We start from the raw sequence: 23,415 nt of genomic DNA on the forward strand, positions 1-23,415 counted from the left end.
AGACAGTTTTCCTAAAATGGAATCGCATAATAGTCGTCACGATACAAACAAGCTTTATTTGGCTTTTGACTTAAACTTTTCCATTATGTACAGATTGTACAAATACACATTCCCAAAAAGGCACTATTTGTTATAATGCCTCAGACAAAGCTTCTTAGAGAAAAATTGGAAACTCCATAAGCAAAGGGAAGAGGAAGCTATGACAATGAAAAAAGCAGACAAGAAGAAAGCTACTGAAGAAAAAGGAATCAATTATAGAGCGATCATGGTCGACTTAGAACCAATTTTGACAGTGCCATTTTCTGCAGATTCTCAGATTTATTACAAACGAAAACTTTCAGTTTTTAGTTTTACCATTTATGATTCATTTGAATAAAGTGGTCACTGATATGTGGGATGAAACCCAGGGTTCCAAAGTTGCCTCAGAGATAGGCACATGCCTTTTAATAGTCCTGTATAGTTTTCCAGAAACTGTTGAACATATAGCCACTTTCTCAGACACATGTGGTGGGCAAACCCGCAACCAGTCTGTTTGTGCTGCAATGCTATACGTTGTTGCAAAAATTAACAATCTTAAAACGATCGACCTAAAGTTTATGGAATCTGGCCATTCTTATTTGGAAAGTGACTCAATTCATGCAACAATTGAGCATGCTCGTAAGCACAAAAAGATCTTTGCTTGACAAAACTTTACTATTTTGCTCATGTACAGTATATTTTGTAATACTGCTTAGTTTGTTGGGGAAGTTGCTCGCGAATTAATGAGGTGCTTGTTCTTCAAAAAAAAAATTATTCGTACCATGACGTTTAGAAAGCGCTTGGATTCCATTAATGAGGTGCTTGTTCTTCAAAAAAAAAAAATTATTCGTACCATGACATTTAGAAGGCGCTTGAATTCCTGTAAACCAGTTTTTAAACAATTAAATATTTTAACTGTAATTTCGCTGTATATTTTCAGTTGTGTTGTTTATGTAAAGTCACATAGATGCAATTTTATTTGCAGAAATGATGTTTCCTTAATGAGTGGCTACAATTTTCGTTACAGAAATGATTTGGTGACCCCTGTTCGTCACTTGACCGTTGTGGGCAAGGGTTCTTAGCCAACAAGCGTTCGTTTGTATAATAAATTACCTAATTATGTTAAAGAGTCAGATATTTATGTATTTAAGAGAACAGTTAAGGACTTACTTCTGGTAAACACTTTCTATTCGTTAGAGGAATACTTGCAGGCATATTTTTAACAATTTGTATGCTTTTGTGTATATTTTATATGTTTTTTTTTATGTTAACTGTTTTTATGTACTTATAGTTTTTACTGATCATATCATCATGGACGCATTTCAATACTTGTAAAAGTCAGATGAAATAAAGAATATTGATTGATTGATTCACGACCGAAGAATGGACACTTTTGATTAGTACGGCAAGACACAGACCTACATAAACTGAACTATTCAGATTTTTATGACCTGCAGAATCTTGTATCACTTATAATGCAAAATAAGAAAACTAATGCGTTAGGTGATCCAATAAAATGTCTTCGGGTTAAGTGGTTCCGATTCGAAAATACAAAGCCATTTGTTATCCAATATAAATATTCATTGACTAATGAACATTTTTTAGAGTTTAATGTCATACATAACAAAAGACATACTAAACAAGTTACACAAGTTACTTGGACAGACTCAAGCGAAAATCCAAATATCAAAAAAGACTTTTCATATCTGAGAAAAAAAAGAAAGACTTACTGTATATATCAGCATTGTGTATACCAGCAGTTTATGAACCGTATTTGGAAAGTCTTCCTATATAAAAAAAAAAACAAAAGATCTTGTACCCTGTTGGACACCTAAAGATGAAGCGCACTATTTTGTTTTAACAAATAAAGCATGAAATAAAGAGAACTGTAACAAATTTATTATTTTAATTATGTAGGTTGCACATGTTGTATGTCCCTTAATGTACAGTAGGTATGTTACAGTAAGAACCCTTATGTTGTATGTCCATACAAATTTTCAAAAAATACATTTTTTAACCCACAATAATAACACATAATACTTTAAAAATTATCACATACATAATAAGTTAATATTGATAACCGAACTTATTACACAAACATTATAATATATCAATATATCACCAGTATTATATCAAACAAAAGGTAACGTGAAAACTTCAAACCGTTTTTCTCAACAATTCAGATATTTGGACATACTACATCTGCATTTTTAACCATCGATATGTGAGATAATGTGGATATACAAGGAAAGGAGCGAGAATGTGGCCTCCACGATCTCCAAAGTTAAACAACCTAGATTTTATTTTCTGGGATTAAATAAAATATAAGGTGTATAAAACACCACCTACAACTACAAAATGAATAAAGAAGAAATAAATGTATTGAGACAGAGACAACGAAAGAAAAGACGATTGAAGGTCTTCATGCTCAGGCTAATGTTATAAAATAATTAAATGAACAAAAATGTTCACCAATTACGAAAAACTGTAACCATACCTATTCCCAGCTTTGATAGAGCCAAAGAAGATGCTCGAAATATTTTGGGTATCATACAAGATAAAACAGTTGACAGTTTATAAAGACTAGGGACGAAACATGGAACAATGAACACACTTTTTTCAAGGATCAAATAAAGGAATGCAAAGAGAATTTTCTTAATTTCGAAGATGTGCCCGTCTCGTTCAGCTGTCTCTTAGAGAGATCAGTGCAAAAGATTCCAAATTTGGGGGACGAGGCTTTATAAGATGCTACTGCAATAAAAAATGCTTTTCAAAATTATGTAAATATAAAAGGTCTAACGTATTCTGCAATTCTAAATATCATAATGCGTCACCATATAAAAATTAATACTATTCTTTTTATTACGACAATATAAAAATAATAAACATTAAAATTAATAAAAAAAACGTTTTATTCAAATTATGACCTTTTAATACCTGATCGGAGTTTGACTAGTCAAACCCCGATTCCATGAAACTTGTCGAAAGTTTCGACGTTTGCCTGACCAAATTGGTCTTTCCTATGTTTGACGAAAAAAATTTTTTTTTAACTTCATCGGGAACATTTACTACACAATTAACGAACAATTAGATAAACTTAACATTCACAATATTATCACTTACGAAATGTATCTTTATCTTATGAAACAAGTATCATAGTAACCCATAATATTCTACGAACGAGCAGAGAGGCAGTGATTTAGGTATTACTCAGTGACATTAGAAGTGTTACACCCAGAAGGAATAATTTCTTGAACTTAATTTTTTGGCAACATGGTAGATTTACATCAAGAATGAAACGATAACGTTGTCAAGAATTTTTATTAACAAGTAATCAAAAAAAAATTAATAATGTGTTTGGCGACCCCGTAGCTGAATACACTCCTGTATACGTCTAGGCATTGACAAAATGAGATGATCGATGTCTGCTTGTGGCACCTCGTTCCAAGCAACTTGAACTTCATGTATTAACTGTGCCAGAGTCTGTGGAGGATGGTGCAAAGTGGACAGTCTCCTTCCCCTCATATCCCATACATGTTCGATAGGATTTAAATCCGGAGCACGGGGTGGCCACGGCAAAACATTAATGCCAGCTTCTTGGAGAAAGTCCATAGTTTGACGAGCAATATGGGGACGCGCGTTGTCTTGCTGAAAAAGGACGTCTCGACGGCCGTCGAGATAAGGCAGTAAAGTGGTTTGTAAGATGTCATCAACATAACGCGCAGCTGTCATATTGCCTCGAATAAACACAAGTGGTGATCGGATACCATAGGCAATAGCCCCCCAAACCATTACTCCAACTGTCCTGTGTACATGTCTCTCAACAGCAAACCCGAAATCTCGTCGCTCTCCACGGCGGCGTCTTACCATCCTACGACCATCATGCATTCCTAAACAGAATCTTGATTCATAGCTGAATGCTACATTACGCCATTCTGCCACCCAATGCTGCCGTTCTCTGCACCAATTCAAACGTTGATGACAGTGATCCGCAGTTAAAGGAAGCACTAGTCGTGGGCGGAATGAAACCAGTCCAAAGGCTCGAATGCGACGATATAGTGTACGCATACTAACAGGTCTACCTACTACTCCAAACCATTGGTCAGCAATTTGACGCGTAGTAGCAAACCGGTCTCGCAGAGCAAGTAATCTTGACGCTCTGTGGTACGCCTCGGTTGACCAGTAGGTCTTCTTCGTGTTCCTCTACCTTCGTTTGTCCACACACGACAGACACGCAAAACCGTCATTGCCGTACAATTAACGCGGCGGCCTATTTCGCGATACGACAAACCCATATCTCTATACGCAATAATTCTGCCTCTGTCAAAATCGCTTACATGGTGGTAATTTTGATGTCTTCGAACTCAAGGCATTTTCTTACACTGAATACAATTAGACTCAGGAATAATAACTAAAAATTTCTATACAAACCGGTTTTTACAAATCGGTATCTTCACAAAAAATTTAAAGGTAAAACTTTATTTTTACAAAAAGTAGAAAAGATAAAACATTGATATTGTTATCATAGCATGTTTTAAATGTTGTCATTCTGTTGCCAAAAAATTATGTTCAAGAATTTATTCCTTCTAGGTGTAACCCTTCTAATGTCATTAAGTACAGATTATGGACTATGCCAGACTTGCGTGGATCACCCTGTACATTCAAATTTATGTTTAAAAAGCGCACATTTAAATTTAAAAGTTACGGTATCTCAACGTTTTTTATTATTTTCTATTCTAAAAGGACACAAACAATTTTATTCCATAAGTGGATTCCACACTATATATATATATATATATATATATATATATATATATATATATATATATATATATATATATATATATATATATATATATATATAAGTAGTTAGGTATTATTGACTGACACGTTATGTAAAATAAAGTTTTATTTTGAGGTTGCAGTCATTAATAGGGCAGGAAAGTAAAACTCTTTGTTCTTTAATCAAGCTTTCGCAAAATTTATTTGCTTCTTCAGGATATGCTAAAATATGGTAACAGTAAATACAACGAAATTAGAACTAAATAGCATTGTATAAAACTAGTAAAAAAAAAAAAACTTACAACATGAGGTTAATCCATTAAATTTTCAAATTTGCAAAACATTAAAACTTAACTTATTTTAAAAATTATACAGTTATGTAAGTACAATATTCCAATTTAATTTAATTTTGTAAAAATTCATTTTGACCTTGATTGTTTGATTTATGTCAGAAAGACACTCGTTTCTGTTTATTATATTTTTTGTTGTTGATAACTAGCTCTTGATTGTTATTATGGTTACGTATAAAGTGGCGCCAAATATGAATATTTAAATTTTCTGAAATTCTAATATTTATAGTCAGAAAATCTAATATTGGAAAATTATAGTATTAATTTTCGTAAGATAGAATGTAATTATAGATATTGCTTAGTTTATCAATATCAGTTTTTTTATTAACGCATTGATATTTATGATATAAATAAATATAAATGATATGCATAAATAAATATCAATGCGTTAATAAAAAAACTGATATTGATAAACTAAGCAATATCTATAATTACATTCTATCTTACGAAAATTAATACTATAATTTTCCAATATTAGATTTTCTGACTATAAATATTAGAATTTCAGAAAATTTAAATATTCATATTTGGCGCCACTTTATACGTAACCATAATAACAATCAAGAGCTAGTTATCAACAACAAAAAATATAATAAACAGAAACGAGTGTCTTTCTGACATAAATCAAACAATCAAGGTCAAAATGAATTTTTACAAAATTAAATTAAATTGGAATATTGTACTTACATAACTGTATAATTTTTAAAATAAGTTAAGTTTTAATGTTTTGCAAATTTGAAAATTTAATGGATTAACCTCATGTTGTAAGTTTTTTTTTTTTTTTACTAGTTTTATACAATGCTATTTAGTTCTAATTTCGTTGTATTTACTGTTACCATATTTTAGCATATCCTGAAGAAGCAAATAAATTTTGCGAAAGCTTGATTAAAGAACAAAGAGTTTTACTTTCCTGCCCTATTAATGACTGCAACCTCAAAATAAAACTTTATTTTATATATATATATATATATATATATATATATATATATATATATATATATATATATATATATATATATATATATAGACGCGTAAAACATGTTTTTTGGTCTGTCATTTACCCTTATATTTTATTTCTATTATAGTTTATTATCAAGACATGCTTGTTTTAGATAGCTAATTTATATTTCTAAGAAAATGTCTGAACATATCTTTAGAATTCTGAGTTTACCATTTTTTGTAGTACGTCTAGTGAAATAGTTTTGTACTTGGTGCGCGAGATTTTTTTAAATTTACAATGCCAAGGAGAAGGTAACCTAACTTAGGTCGTAGAAGTCAAGCGTGCGACGAGCTACGTCACATGATAACCGCATTGATGATCAACGAGACAAAGAAAATGATAATTTATTTGCATATCAGAATTGCGGTATAGATAGAAAATTATGTGAACAACAAAAACAACACAACGTACAACTCAACTATCCCACGGAGTTTTTGCATTCATTTTAATTGTCTGGACACTTATCTAACAATTTACAATTAAAAGTATTATCAGTTGCCATTATGCTGTGTATCATTAATCAACCCCGACTATGTCAACATCAACATCACTGGTCAGATAGTTATAAAAAATATAAATACAAGTCAGGACTAAAAAAAGTAATATTGACTAAGCAGTCCATTGGAAAGCTGAAACTATTAAGACAAAAAATTTTAAAATAAGATCAAATTTCCTACATAATTGATGTAAACTAAGCTAAATTGAACACAATCAACTTTTTTGTCAAACTAAATTAAATGTGATTTAAAAAACACTTACGAATACAATCATGATGAAGAAAGCAGCAAAATACGAAGTCCGAGCCATCCACATACTAACAAATCGATAGTGCTCTCCCGAGACAACATTTCTGCAACAATAAAAGCATAAAGGCAATTAGACGCAGATTAGATGCAGATAAATGAAAAAAATAATAAAAATAAATCCTATAAAACTTTTTTTAGTATATAGCGGAGGGTAGTACACAATGAGACAAAAAACACATTTTTATTTCTCACATTGACATTTTTGAATTTGTCTACAAACTGAGTTAACCAGGCATCAATATGATTATTTCCTCAATATAATCTGAAATAAATATTCCCTCATAAGTGAAGAAACAAAATCTATGATTATTTTTCTAACCGTCTACATATGTCTCATTGTGTACCATTGGTGGTACACAATGAGTCAAGTGGTATTATTTCAATAATTTGTTAAAGTAAATACATAGAGTGTAGTCTTTATTATTGAAAAAGCAATTTTACAGGTACAATAGAAGAACTGAAATGAAAGAAAATTTTAACGGATCTTAATACTGTCAAACTGTATATCAAATTTAAAATAAGATGCAAGGCGCTTGTTTTTTTGATCTACATTTTTTGGTTTTGGTAGAATTGATACAACGTCTGACCTTGCTACTGCAGCAATGTCTTCAACTAAAGAACAAATAAAGCAGCCTTGAAGCTTACCACTTTTTCTTAAAAATGACACTTTAAATGCATTATCGTCTAATGCCTTGAGAACTTTAGCAACATAAAATATATTGTTTTCAAATTTCACTAATACAAAACTATCAATGGAAATTTCTGTACTAGCATCAATGCCATAATCGTCTTCCAACTGTAAATTTTCACATTCATCGCCAGAAGAATCATCGTAATTGATTAGTTCTTCACTCTCCTCGGATGAAGTGCTATCACTTCATTTATTTTTTTTTGCTATGGTGCGGAGCCGCTTACCTTATTTAAATTGACCTTAATTCGTTTATTATTATGAGGTGTCATTTTTTTGGTTGTTGCTTGCTTGATCCAAGTCAATTGTGTTACTTAAAATTGCACTCAGTTTTCCTTGCCTTCACACCTTTTCTCTTTTCTGCTTTTGGAAATCCTTTAAAAACTCATGAGGGGAGATGAAAGAACTTGAATTCGCAGATGATACTATTGACTTAGAGTTTTGAGACATTATCGGGTTTTCAGGTGTCTTCGATGAGGATGATATTACTTGATTGGAAAGCACACTGGACATTTCTGTCGACTCTGGTTGTGGATTTAGCTGTTCAGTTTCATTTGGTCTATCAGTCACAGAACTGCCAATGAAGTCAGCTTCAAAAAAAAATGTCTCTGTTAAGGGGAAAAATTCCCGTTTTATTAAAACCTGACAGAATATTAGTAGGTATTAATGCTTTCATATGTGCCTCTCCTACACATTGTACTATCTGGTATATTGAAATAGTTTTACCAGGATGGTTCAGCAACCATGGGTCTATAGCGGCATTATAATACGCTTTAAAGGGAGAGAAAATTGAAACATCAAGGGGTTGCAGTTTGTTACTACAATGTGGAGGCAGAGTCAGTATGATTACACCATTATCCTTTGCCAGTTGAACAGCTTGATATGTTACGTGACTCTCATGATTGTCGTAGATCAGTATGGAAGGGTTTCAATTGAACTGTTGCTAAACTTGATGAAATGTTTCATAAAGTCGACCAACAGCTCGCTATTCATCCATCCACTTGGATTTGCCAAACCCAGTGTGCCAGGTGTAGCTCCTTGTGTCATATGCTCCTTATAATATTTCCTTGGAAAAACTATACCAGGAGGCAGAAACGTACCATTTGCACATACAATTACACATGTAGTAATAAGAATACCCCTTTCACCGCTAGTACAACTATTCAGCCGTTTTACACCTTTCTTAGGTTACGCCACGACTTTCTTAGGTTTCTGCACTGTTGTACTAGTTTCATCAAGGTTATATATCCTGATATTAGACACAGCTGATGGATATCTAGAATAAACGGCATATAAATTGTCGAAGAACTTGTTGACATTGTGTGGATTAAATGATGTTAATCTTGATAAACTGCAACCCTCTGGTTGACGTATACTGAGGTTACCACGCCTATTTAAAAATGAACGGAACCATTGGAGTTCAGCTATTTTATCTTTGATCCAATTCGCTGAAACTGGAATATTGTTTTTAATTGTCGTATCATATGCTACCTTTCTTGCTTGAATGGTTGTTAATCCGTAGCTCATTTTGCTACAAGTTTTGATATAGTCACACAGAGAAATTTCCTGTTCCTCTGAAAACACACGTCGTACAGCATAATTGGGTTCCATTCGAGCATCATCTGGATTAATACGTTTTGTTGCGATATATCTTTGTAATGTCTGAAATTTTACTCCATGTTCAACGGCAGCAATTCTTAATGATTTTCCGTCCAAAACATCTTGTACGGCACGTGCCATATCATCGAAGCTGAATGTCGCTCGACTCCTTGGTTTTTCTTTGCGCGCCATGTCTGTAACAAACATAATAAACTTTCATTCTACTTATACAACATATCATTATAGCATAAATACTTGGTACAAATTTTAGTAGTACACAATGGGACCGTCTCACTACTACTATCACCCGGTGTCTCATTGTGTACCAAGTAGCATTGTTGTAAACAAATGCAAATAATCATATTTAATTTTTAGTTTTGAGACACGACTATTTGAGGTTAGACTAACTTAACTGTGAAACTTCAAGCATACACTTGCAAATTGACACAAATCAACACATAGTTCTAATACTAAGTCAACAAAACTATATAAAAAGTAACTTCTTACCTTAATTAAACAGTTTATCACTGTAACTTTTACGAGATCACGAATGAAATGGTGGTATTTTGACTGGCGCTGTATAATGACATTTCTGAGATAATTTTGGTTACAGAATTGAAACTTGGCGGTAAATTAAAAAAAAAAAGAATGTTTTATTGTATACTACTCTCCCCTACACAGAAACCTCATAAAGGATGAAAGCATGTTAAGAGGAAAAAGTTACACAAAGGTTTTCATGCATTCAATTGACTGTTTTTCTACAAGTGAATCAGTGACAAGATATCTCGTAAGGCGACAATTGGTAACTCCCCAAATGGTAACTGAAAAATCGTAAAGCCGTCAATTCGTAACATAAACAGTTCATAACTACCACTATTCATAACGGTATAATCCGGAACATCAAAATTGAATTATTCTGTTTATTTTTGTTAACGTGAAAACCAAGAGTTAATCTAGAAGTAAATTTAAAAATTTAAGTATTTTCATTTTTTTTATCATAAAAAAATCAAAGATTACACCCTGTGAAAGGGAGGGAGGGATGTTCGTCTGCATTAATGATCAGAGAGAGGTGCATTACATACCAAATAAAAGAGGAGAGGTCGGTGAATATAACGACCTAAGAAAGACAAAGATGATTTAATACCAAATAATATTTTGAGAAATTTTTCTCTATTAGTGATCAGAGAAAGGCATATTACATATTAAATGAAAGTCACCACAGAATTCAATAATCATAAAAAAAACAAATATTACGCCCTGTGAAAGGGAGGGAGGGATGTTCGTCTGCATTAATGATCACAGAGAGGTGCATTACATACCAAATAAAAGAGGTGAGGCCGGTGAATATAACGACCTAAGAAAGACAAAGATGATTTAATACCAAACAATATTTGGAGAGATTCTTCTCTATTATTAATCAGAGAAAGGCATATTACATATCAAATGAAAGTCACCACAGAATTAAAAAATCGAAAAAATAGATATATGTTCCATAATACTTCATAAGGTGGAAGAAACACATATTGACTCAACGGAAATAATTGGGTTTCAAGCTCAGTAGGGTTTACTGGTCAATAGGTAAAAGATCTGACTCTTCTGACTCTTCAAAACAAAATGTTAGTCTATAAATCATTCAAACTATTTACTTATTGTAATTAAATTACAGATTATAATAAATAGGAGGTTAAAAAACAGACAAATAAAAGGGGAGAAGATAACTACACAGAATATGGCCTTTTGCCAATAAGGTGCTAAAACTCTTCTCAAAATTAATTATTAAGAATAATGCATATAATGTATAAAATCAAAGAGAACAAAGAATATGACAACATAATAAAATCGAAGATTTTATGCCAAAAAGACATTTCCGCGAGCGATTCTCAGAGATTAGATTCTTAGAGTTTTTAAATGTGTATCGTATCATCTGTAGATCTTCCTCTTCTTCTTCTTCCTTCTTGTATGTAGGCTTTAAAGCCTGTTTCTTCTTCAATGTTGGCCTTCTAAATTGTTTAAATTATCGCACCATCTTTTTCTTGGTCTGCCAATACTTCTTCATCCATTTGGTGACTTATCTCGTGCTGTTCGTACTATCCCATCCTCTGCCATTCTACTAATGTGTTCGTTCCACTACTGTTTCCGTTTTGTCACCCATCCATTTATGTCTTCTATACTGCATGCCCTTCTTATGTTTTCGCTTCTCCCCCTGTCCATCAGACTTTTCCCTGATATTCGTCGAAGTATTTTCATCTCTGTTGTTTCTAGTAGTCGTCTCGTTTTAGATGTCTCAGGCCTTGTCTCCGCCGTGTATGTTAATATAGGTCTAATTGCTGCTTTATAGATTCTTGTTTTTGTGTCTTGTCTTAGGTGTTTATTCTATCAGATTGTATCATTAAGAGATCCCGCCGCTTTACTTGCTTTTAAGCTTTGTTGTCGTACTTCTTCTTCAACACCTCCGTACCTAGTTATATCTATTCCTAGATAACGTGCTTTCTGCTTTATTATTTTCCCATCAATTTTGCATCGTAGTGGGTATTTATATAGGTCAAACATTTGATTTTTTCTGCTGATATTATCATATTATTGTATTTCTTGGCTGTTGTATTGAAGATGTGTGTTAATCTTTGGAGCTCGTCTTCTGTCTCGGCGATTAATGCGGTGTCGTCTGCATAACATAATATTTGGATTTCTTTGTCCATTATTATATTAAAGAGAAGTGGGCTTAACGAGTCACCCTGTCTGACTCCGTTTTCTACTAGTATACACTGTGTTAGTTTTCTATTTATATTTGTTTGTATTCGATTATGGAAGTAGATGTTTCCGATGGTTTGTATAATATTGATTGGTATATTTCTTTTATACAGTAGGTGTAAGACGTCTTCGACTTGAATGTGATCGAAAGCCTTTGTCAGGTCTATAAAACATGGATATGCTGGTTTATTGTACTCGATGGTCTTTTCTGTGATTTGTCTTAGTACTAATATGGCGTCTACGCAGGATCTTCCGGATCTGAATCCTTGTTGTTCATCTGATAAAGTTGTTAGTTTATTGATTTTGTTGGTTAGGACTTTTGGAGTAAGCTTAAGTGCGGTGTTCATTAGATTTATACCTCTATAATTTTTGGGGTCTTCTTTATCTCCTTTCTTGACCATTGGTATCATTATGCTGTTTCTCCATGTGTCTGGTATCTTGCAGTGCAATATTAGTTTTTGTATAAGTTTTGTCACCTCCAGGGTTATACTTTCTCCTCCGTGTTTTAGAAGCTCGTTGGTTATTCCGTCTGGTCCTGGTGACTTTCTATTTTTGAGTGAGTTTATGGATATCTCTACTTCCTGATAACTGATTTCTGTTTCGTGTCTTAATTCAGGTACGTTATTGTGTTGATTATTATTTTCCTTTGCTTTAAACAGTTCCGTCAAGTATCTTTCCCATTCGTTTGCTGGTATGTTATTGTATTCCTTCAACTCTGCCATTTCTTTACGTTGGTTTCTTATGAATCTCCATATTTGTTTTTGTGTACCGTAGAAGTCGCTTTCCATCCTTTTTGTAAACTGTTCCCAGTGTTCATTTTTGGTCTTCTTACCAACTGCTTTGTTTCATTTCGTATTCTTCTATAGTTGTCTCGGGATTCTGGAGTATTTGATGTTTTGTACCTCCTGTAGGCCTCTCGTTTCTCTTTACATTTCTCTTTTATTTCTTTTCTGAACCATGGTGTATTGTTGTTATTTATTTTGTTCAATATGACTTTACGTTTTCCTAGAGCTTCTGTTGCTGCTTCTTTAATGTTGTTTTTAATTTACTCCCAGCTCGGGTTTCATCTTCGATGTCGTCTATTTGTTTCAACTGTATCTTCTGTGCTAGCCTCCTTTGGTACATTTTTCTTGTAGAGTCGTTCCACAGTGATTCTACATTGAATTTTTCCTCGGCGATTTCCTGTAGAAAATGTTTTGGTGTTATTTTCATTCTTATTTTGCTAGTATTAGTTTGTGTTCACTCCCTGCGTCTGCTGAGTTTACAGTTCGACTATCTAGAATCTGCTTTCGGTGGATTTTTCTATTAGTGACTATAAAATCAATCATAGATTCGTGCACACTGGGGTTTTCAAATGTATATTTATACTGGAGCTTATGGTCGAAAATGTATATTGATTCTCAGTATGTTAAAAGCATATCTGTAGATGATCTTTACTACTGGCCTTTATGTTAGATAAATCCTCTATGTCTATCTCATGTGCTTCCAAGGCGCTAGAGTTTCTTAGAACACAGCATTTTAAGAGTGTATGTATAGAGGTTTCATTTTCGAACTCACAGAATCTTTCAGGTGCTTTCTCAGTCATCAATGGCCTGTAATTATTGCTGTTAAAATGCCTAGTTCGTTTTTTGTTTAAACTAACAAAATCTTTAAATGTTCTATGGATACAATTTCCTATAGTATTTTTTATCTTCTCTTTCTTGTTAGTCTGCTCAATGTTTGGATCTTTTCTGGTCTATATCTTTTTCGTTTCCATATTCCCGTAGCCTTCTAGAGTTTCTTTTGCCCAGGCTTTCTGAGCGTTTTCTAGACCCGTACAATCATACCCCAGTTTATTCTGCAGTTTTAGAGGCGTATGTGTAACATAAGTTATACTTATTTGGCAAAAACTTGAAAAAAAAGCAAAACTGACCTGCAGAAAAAAGAAACGAGAATACTGGGAAACGAAGTTACAAGACATGGAAAATCATATGATAAACAAAGAGATTAAGAATTTTTACCAAGAAGTGAAAGTCAATTAAGCTACTTACCGGAATCGCATGCTGCTGCAGAAGTAAAGAAAGCATGCTGATTGGTGACTTAGAGAAAAATAGAGATGTGGGCAGAATACTTTGAGGAACTGCTAAACCCAGAGGAAAATACCAATGAAATACAATTACAAACCGGACCAGAGCAAAGCAATAATGAGGCCGAAATAAACAAACCATCAGATCAGCAGATAGAGGAAATAACAAAGCAGCTGAAGAATAACAAAAGTCCGGGATAAAACTGTATAACAGCATAAATATTCAAGGAAGGTGGACAGCTACTGCTCAAACGAATAAGCCAATACGAATAAAACGAATTTGAAAAAATGAGAAATTACCACAGGGCTGGAAAAATGCATCCATATGTCCAGTCCACAAAAGGGAAGATAAAAGCCTATGCCAAAATTATAGAGGAATTGCTTTATTGGATGTAGCATATAAGGTATTGGCTTTATTAATAAGAAACCGAATAACAAAATATGGATCTGAAATAATAGGTGAATATCAGGGAGGGTTTAGAAGAGGCAGATCTACAATTAATCAGATTTTTACGATGAAACAAATATTGCACAACAGCTACGTACAAAACCTATGTTAGTACATTCTGTTTATAGACTTTAAGCAGGCATTAACGACTCAATCGATAAAGAAAAACTATACGAAGCGATGGATATGTTAAAAATACCTACAAAACTTATTAAGTTAGTGAAAATGGCCTTAAACGAAACATTAAATAAAGTGATCCTGGAAGGAAGGTTATCAGAGATTTTCACGGTAAGGAAGGGATTAAGACAATGAGATCCACTGTCCACAACTTTATGTAACCTTATCCTAGAAGCTATCCTACGACAAGGTGGTGTAGAGACAGTATAATATACTTCAAGATACAACAAGTTATCGCTTTTGCAGACGATATTGCCTTGATTACGAGATCAAAATCATAACTCATAAGAATGTTAAAAAAAAATGGAAACAATATTGAAAATGTCCGGACTATGTATAAACGAAAATAAAACAAAATACTTTGAAATAAGACCAAAGAAAATAAAGCCCAAAGATAACCTAAAAATAAGTAGCGGAAGTAAGAGAATAGTGTTTTGGAAAAGTGGATCAATTCGAATATCTTGGTGTGAAGATTACAAATAGAGCCGAAGAAGATTATGAAAGATACAAAACGATTGTGCAACCTTCGGTTATGTATGGCAGCGAAACTTGGATGTTAAGTCAGAAAAATACACAGAAATTGGAACAATGGGAAAGAAAGATATTACAAAAAGATATATGGAGGGACAATGATGGCGTATGGAGAAGAAAACAAATAAGGAATCAGTGGAGCTCTACAACCAAGCAGGCATCATACAAAAAATAAAAGCACAAAGAGCACGATGGATGAGATATGTTTACAGGATGTCCACAAACAGACATCAAAAAAAGTATTAACAGAGAAGCGGGTAGAAAGCGCAGAAAAAGATTAAAATACAAGTGGTTAGAAGAGGTTAAAACCGATGTAAGAAAACTAAGAATACCGAACAGGGAGGAGAAGTAGAAAAACAGAGTTGAGTGAAAAAATAGTGAAGAAAATAGAAGCCACGGGCCCCCAGCCTGAACTTATTTGGCATGTCGACTGACTGTCATCGAAGTTGAATAGAGAATTTGGTCTAGTCATTCCTTTATTAGTTATCTGAGAAACGGTCTTTGTTTCCACAGTCTCCACTTTAATATGAAGAGGTTTAAAATAATGTATTACTTCCATAGCAGCTGTTGGTAATGTTTTAATTGCACCTGTTATGCATACAGAAGGTCTTTCAAGCTTAGCGAGATTTTTCCTAGTATTGTTAATCCCCAGTTTGTTCAGTAAGGGATGAATGGCTTACTATTGTCGCTTACATCCACATTATGAATTGTCAGTTAGATCCCCAACTTTTTCAAGCTAAGTTCCTTGTGTCACTTAAACCGACTTTACTTCCCCGTATCATTGTCCTACAAGAGAAGGTTGGTTTAACTACTGCCGTATACATCCACTTATAGTTGTTTGATTAAATCCCTGATTTTTTCTGAAATATTAATATAACATGGAAACAAATCAAATACATTCTGGTCAATACTACAAGGGAAGAGGGTCTAAAACACCATCAAGGGGAAGAAAAGATTGGATGACATCACCGAGAAATAAAGACAATCGAATACAAACGTTTCAATGAGAAAATACTAGGGAAAATAAAAGAAGCAAAAGAGAAATGGCTAAAAGAAAAATGTAATGAAATAGAAGGATTAGACACGAGGCATGATTCTTGTAATATGTTCAAGAAAGTGAAAGCATTTGTATATATCAATAAAAAACAACATTGCCATCTCGTAAATAACAACGGCCTATTAATTTATAATGATTTATAATGACGAAAACTTGAGTACTTAGGACATGTGATGAGAGGGCAAAAATACGCATTATTACAACTTATTATGCAAGGCAAAATCCGAGGAAAGCGAAATGTGGGAAGACGTAGAATATCCTGGCTTAAGAACTTAAGGGAATGGTTTGAATGCAGTAGTGCAGAACTTTTTAGAGCGTCAACAGAGTCCGCATAGCCATGATGATTTCCAACCTTCGATAGAAGATGGAACTTAAAGAAGAAGATTAATTTATAATGCCAAAGAAAAATACAAGAATGGAAAAAATTTATACAATAGCTGTTCCCAGGTAAAAGAGTGTACATTACGATAAATAATTCTAATGAAATCCCACCAATTCTAAAAGTTGAGGTATAATATGCAATTAAACAATTAAAACCCAACAAAACCCCTGCACCTGAAGAAGTTTACACTGAAATACTCAAATTGGTAGCAAATGATAATCTTGATCTGGTAAGAAATTTCGTTTACACAATTTACGATACTGCGGAAGTACCAGAAGAATAATTAGAATCTATCTTAAGCAATAAAACAATAAAAACTTTTGTTTTCAACACTTTGTGAGAAAGGCACTCACTTGAGAAAGGCACTCTGCCGAAACAGCTGTAATGATAGTAAATTATAATAAAATTTGTAGAAGTGTTGAAAAAAAATGTTTTCAGTGTTTTATTGCTTGATAAAATAAACTTCCATCAAGTAACGGTCGAATCCATCACATATTCAGAATCTTACCAACCCAAGCTAACTCCAGACGATGTGCAGATTTCAGGTTGGTAAGTCTTATGACCCAAGTACTTAAAATTCTACCAAAAATAGATTATACAAAAAAATGTGAAGATTCAGAGCTGGAATGCAGACAAGGGAGACATTGTTTTCTCTAAAAGTACGGACGTGTTACGACCAATAAAAGGATGATTTTCTATGATTTGTCGATTCCATAAAGACATTTGATCGCGTCCATCATAATAAAATGTTAAGCTCTTTAAACAGATGATAAAGACCTCAGATTAATAAGAAACTTGTAATGGATGAAATATGCCAAGATTAGGATCGACGATCAAATATCCAGAAATATTAGTATAAGTAAAGGAGTAAGGCAGGGTCGTGTATTTTTCCTATTCTGTTTAACCCTTACTCAGAACTGCTATTCAAGAAAACCTTGGAAAATCTTTCTACACAAATAAAACTGAATGGAGAACAAATTTCTAACATAAGACATAAAGATGACACTGTCCTGCTATCTGATACAGACACGATTACGGCAAGTCTTAGAACAACTTAATAATACTTGTCGAGAGTTTGAAATGAACATTAACAAGGAAAAAATCAAGATAATGGTAATCCACAAAAGACAGAATTTCCTTTTACCTATAAGGATAAATGGGAAATATTGATCAACATCATCAATCAGGCCTGATTTATCCATTGTTGAAAACAGACCTCCTCTAGATATTTCCATCTCTTTCTGTTCTGCGACTCTGCAATCCAATTGGTCGCAATTCTTTTGAGCTCATCGGTCCATCGTGTTAGCGGTATTACCCGGCTTCACTTGTCCGCTCGTGGTCTCTCATTCTTACATGTCCCTCGCATCTCCATTTTTGTTTTGTAATACGTTCAATAATCTCTTATTCTTACTCCACTCTTTTTACTTCATCTACGAACTTCCTCGTTTCTTAATCTATTTTTCAAGCTAACTCCAAGCATTTTTTTATTTTATTGATAACAGCATCGGGTTACGAGAGTTAAAGTTAGTGTGAACACGATTTGTTCTGCTCTCGGGTGTAAAACAGTTGTTTTTGTGAGGAAAAATAGACATCGATTTTTGGTGAAATTTTCATTATGTATTAAGTTACAAATTGCAGTTGTAAGCGAACTTTTTATTTATTTAATGATCGTAAAAGAGGATATTTGCAAGATTATTATTACAATATTGTACGTAAGATATACAGCAAACATATTGAATAGTAATTCAGCTTTAGTCACCGTTTAATTCCTTAGCGATAGACAAATTGGCAGACAGGAGTACGGTCAAATATTCTGCGACGTTGCCGGCATGTGCAAAGTATCTGGTAACGTATAAAAAAAGTAAAAAAAAAATAGAAGAAAACTGTGCATTGATAGGTATCAACCCTTCTATGATTTAATTGGGGGTGCGTGCCTTCCGCACTGCAACAGCATTTCTTGTTATGGGTCAGGCCACGCCGTCAGATGTTAAAATCTAAAGTAATTAGGCAAAAAGCATACTTATTTTTCTACACAGGTTTCGTTACTTATATAAAAATGTTCTATCGTATGTAATACACTGAGAGAGGCGGTAATTATGACAGATTTCTGAATTTTTTGAGTGCGTATATGAATGAAGGCTTGCAGAATTGAGTATAGTTTTCCATAGTAAATACTCCAAGTGGAAGATAATTTAAACTGTAATAGAATGTTCGGAGCTATAACTGCTGATCCCACACCATCAATAGTTTTGTGTGAATCTGTATAGATATGATAATGATCTAAAAAAGGAGCAAGTATGTTGTAAAAGAATTGAATAATTATTGCATGGGGGTCTCAAGCCCTTGGTCTTGTATTTAGAAAGAGTTAGATCACATTAGGCAGGAGGAAAGGTAAAGGGGGAGGTTTGACTATTTGTCTGATCAAAAAATTTTGTGAATTAAATATTATGGTGAGACAGATATCTTCCGATTCTCTCGTAAAAGGAAGGGTTCGTCATTTTTTTATTTATATAAGTTTCTTTGAAACGTTCAGCGATAGTGTAATGTAAAGTAGGATTCGATTTTATCGCACATAATATGGATTATGTGTATGTTAATAACAAATTCATTCTTCTGAAATTTAAAGGTAGGTCCCAGTTAAACATTGTGGACTTTTAATGGGGCTAGTATATAATACTCCTGTAGCTATTCTTAATGCTGTATTTTGTATCACCTCTAGTTGATCAAGAAATGTCTTCTTTGCAGATGAGTATACAACTGATCCATAATCGAGTTTTGATCGCACTAGTGATTTGTAAATATGAATCAAACTTTTAAAATCTAAGCCCCAATTACGGTTGTACAGTGTTTGCATTAAATTGATACCAGATTGACGAGATTTCTTAATTTGCATATTATATTTCCAAGATAGTTTTTTATCAAAGATCATTCTTAAAAATTTTAAGTGTTGCACATAAACTCCAAGCATTGATCTGTCCATTTTACGTTGTGTCCTTCTAAATTTTTCCGCTGATGTTTTTGTGAGAATTAAGGTTTCATTCCCGGGAAAATATTAGAACAGGTTAACCATTACAAATACTTTAGCTGCTGGATTAATAGACTTGACCCAGAACAAGAAATTAAAGCGAGAATTGCTCAATTTAGAGATAGTTTCTTCAAAATGCGTGGTCTACTGTGCGATACACATATCGATAGCAAACTAAAATTGAAACTTGTAAAAAGTTTTGTTTGGTCTGATGTCCTCTACAGGAGTCTACTAGGAATCGAAACGTGGACTCTAAAGATAAAAAGTCTGAATAAGTTAGAGACATTTGAAATGTGTGGGTACTGAATAATTTAAAAAAATTCTTGGACTGCACGAAAAACCAATGAAGAAAACCTTTTACATAGACTAAACATAGAAAAACAACTCGAGAACTATTAAAATAAGAAAAACCAGTTATATTCTACATTCCTCAATTGATCATTAAGGGTAAAATAGAAAGAAATGTTTGCCACCATAACCGCTAACCTCCAATGATAGAGACGGCACATGAAGAATAAGAAGAAGCGATGATGTGGAGTTGTAGTAAACCACGATAGATCAAAATATGTATTAAACATTTATTTTTCAAGTTTTAAAATGTTCTGTTAACTAAAAAAAATACATAAAAAAGAAATATATCTATAAACCGGTAGTTACAAGTTACTTCCGGAATTGTTAGACGTTATGAACGTTATACATTGCGAATATATATCCAATTAGCATTACTGTTGAACACAAATATCCCCTCGTACTTCTTTTATTTGATATAAATCTATTTGTGATAAATTAAAAACCCCTTCACACTAAAGCCCATTTTTTTAGGCAAATATAAGTATACCTTAAATAACCTTTGTTGTCCTCATTTTCCGCTAAAGTTTTTATGGAAGCCAGCAATAAATCGTCATATCCGAGGAACTCGTCCAACAGAAGTCTACTAAAAGCGTCTCCGAAACATTGGTCTTTGGCAGGGTCCAAAGTTACAATTTCTACGGGTATTTTTAACCTTGCTCGAGTAGCTGGACTAAGCCTCAAAAATCCATATTCTAAAGAAAACTCTACGATGTATTCATGCTCTTGATAACCTAAAAACAACGTACGTTAATAATATATTATTACATTTTTATAAAAAAAACATTTAATAAATCTTGAAATGAACATATCAGTAGAATGAGAGAAAATAAAAGAGTGTGAATGGCACAAGAAAAATCACGAACTTGCGGAAAATATGTTGGACACCTAAAAAAATGTGGCAATTACACATCCTTTTCAGCGTTCATGTCGTCTTTAACACGTTAACTGTTCCTCAAGTTGAAGCATGTTCAAAGTATCTCCCAATTATTTCCTTCAGATTTTTTTTACTACGCCCATGGCTGACAAATCCACGAGAAGCGCCATTCCTCGATTTCTTAATTACTAAAAGTGACATCTCATTTTGTCCTTATCTTCCAAGAACTTATGCAATGAATTATTTGCATTTTGTAAATTTAGGAATCACACACGTCCTAAACCCATTCACGTTACATACTGCTTTGTTTTTTCTAGCCAAATATCGGGTTTCTAAAAAGAGAAAGTCTCGTTGATTTGAAATGGTTCCATGTGTGTAACCTATAATTAGAGCTAGTCTTGCATGAACATCAAAATTCCCCTTCACGGAATTTGAAATTAACTCACTCGATGCTAGGGCACTTTCGTCTCAGTTCTTGCACAAGAAGGTCCAACTTGAACGGTAAGTTTATTTACTCATAATCTCTATCTTGTAAATGTCACTCTCACTTAAATTATCCATTATTATTATAGACTTTAATGTCAATTCTGATAGCCTCGTCGCCTTACTAGTGTTTCTGCTACTACGACGTCTTGTTGTTTCTGTTACCACAACTCCCTGGCATTGTTTATGTTACTCTAACGTGCAACGTATTGTCTTTGGTTGCGATAGTTGGCTATCCGAATCATGACGTCTATGTAGAACCCTTGCCTTCATTTTTACCTGCGAGGACACGCCACGATTATATTCTGTAAGTGTTTTTGCCGCTTAATCTGTCAACCCTAAGCCGAAGTGTTTTATGATCAGAGACATTATTGACCCAAGTTTTAATAATATTAATAATGAAAACGTCATTATATGATCCGTCTAAAATTCAAAATTTTACAAAAGACAGTGGTCCAAATGTTTCTGATGGTGTTGGTACACCCCTAGAAACGTTCTTGTGCTTGTTCCCGACGAATTTGTTTGAGAAAATATTTTTGAATCCAACCATTACGCAACACAGCAACATATTTATAAATAATTGAAATGTTTCTTTGGGGTTAATCTTATGATGGGACTAACACGTAAATGTAGCTATAAAGACAGGTGGTCGGCAAAATTTGAAATGAGAGATCCGTTCATCTCGTCTTCCAGTTCTCGTGAACAATTAATTCAGTTGGTTACTGGCAAATTTGCACATTACTGATAATTCAATTCAACCTAAAAAAGGTAAAACAGGATTCGATAAAATGTATAAAATACGACCGTTTATAGACATTTTGTCTGAAACATTTTTTAAGTGTTATTTGCCGTCCCAAAATCAAGCCTTTGACGAATCAAAGGCGGTAAAATGCAAAGGACGAATAGCATTTCTTTGATACATGCCACAAAAGCCAAATCAAACGCAAATATAAAATTTGGATGCGAACAAACCAGTCAGGATATGTGTCACAGTTTAAAATTTATACCGGAAAGGTTGACGATAAAGCTGCAAATAATCTTGGATCCCGTGCCGTGAAAGATCTTACCCGTTCTCTTGTAGGGAAGCAACATAGAGTATATTTTGACAATTCTTTTAATGGCGTAGAACTACAGCAAGATTTACTAAATGATGGTTTATGCTTGTGGAACTGTAATAAGAGAACAAAAATGGAGCCTAAGGACTTAAAACTCGAGAAATTCATGAACAGAGGCGATACCGCCAGGCGAATGAGTAAAGAACTGGGGAAGAAACCGGGCTGTTGTATTTGCAATAGAAAGATACAAAACTTGTTCGTTTTATTAGCAACTTTCACAATCCTGAGGATTTATATACAGTGAAAAGAAAGAAAAAAGACGAGACTTCTGTGGATATTAAATGCACCCATTTAGTCAAGGATTATAACAGACATAATATGAATTTTGTCGATAAATCTGATCAACATGTCGCAAGTTATAGAGCGGACAGAAAAGCTAAAAAATTGTGGCACAGATTATTTTGGCATTTCTTAGATTTAGCTGTTGTCAACGCTTTTATATTATTCAAAAAACCGGTTCAATAACGGTAAAACATTGACATTAAAAAAATTTTGATTTGTTGTAGTTACTGGATTAATTGGGGCTAATCCAGAACTACCACAGCTATCCGAATAGATATCAACCTGTAGTTCCGTATGAAAAACGGTTTGATAAGACTCCACATATGCCAGTCCATGGCACAAAGGTTCGATGTATAAATTGCAGCACGAGAGCAGAACCTCATCGAACTAGATGTCGTTGCTCGACATGTCAAGTAGGTCTTTGCTTAACAGAAAAGTTTGTTTTTCTAAATTCCATGAAAAGTGACTTTTTTACTTCTTTTTTAACTTTAATATATTGTTATCATTCCCTAGTGGTCCCATAAAAGCACCACCTGTTTGTTTGGTTTATAATATCTAAAAATAACATTATTACACAAAATATAGTTTGTATTTTGAGAATAATTTTCGAAACTGAAACATCAAAATAAACAAT

General features: G+C 33.5%; 1 protein-coding gene across 2 annotated transcripts in view; it reads right to left on the reverse strand.

Annotated features, from left to right (window-relative positions):
* The window catches only part of LOC140434941 (membralin), a 575,630-nt gene that overhangs the window by 526,487 nt on the left and 25,728 nt on the right, over positions 1-23,415 (reverse strand). For both annotated transcript variants that reach the window (XM_072523585.1, XM_072523584.1), the window contains exons 4-5: positions 20,515-20,758; positions 6,910-7,000 (exon numbers count right to left, since the gene is read on the reverse strand). In XM_072523585.1, the coding sequence (XP_072379686.1) occupies positions 6,910-7,000; positions 20,515-20,758 (335 nt within the window). The remainder of the gene's footprint in view (positions 1-6,909; positions 7,001-20,514; positions 20,759-23,415) is intronic.

Source organism: Diabrotica undecimpunctata, chromosome 2 (genome assembly GCF_040954645.1).
Source record: "Diabrotica undecimpunctata isolate CICGRU chromosome 2, icDiaUnde3, whole genome shotgun sequence".
NCBI lineage: Eukaryota > Metazoa > Arthropoda > Insecta > Coleoptera > Chrysomelidae > Diabrotica > Diabrotica undecimpunctata.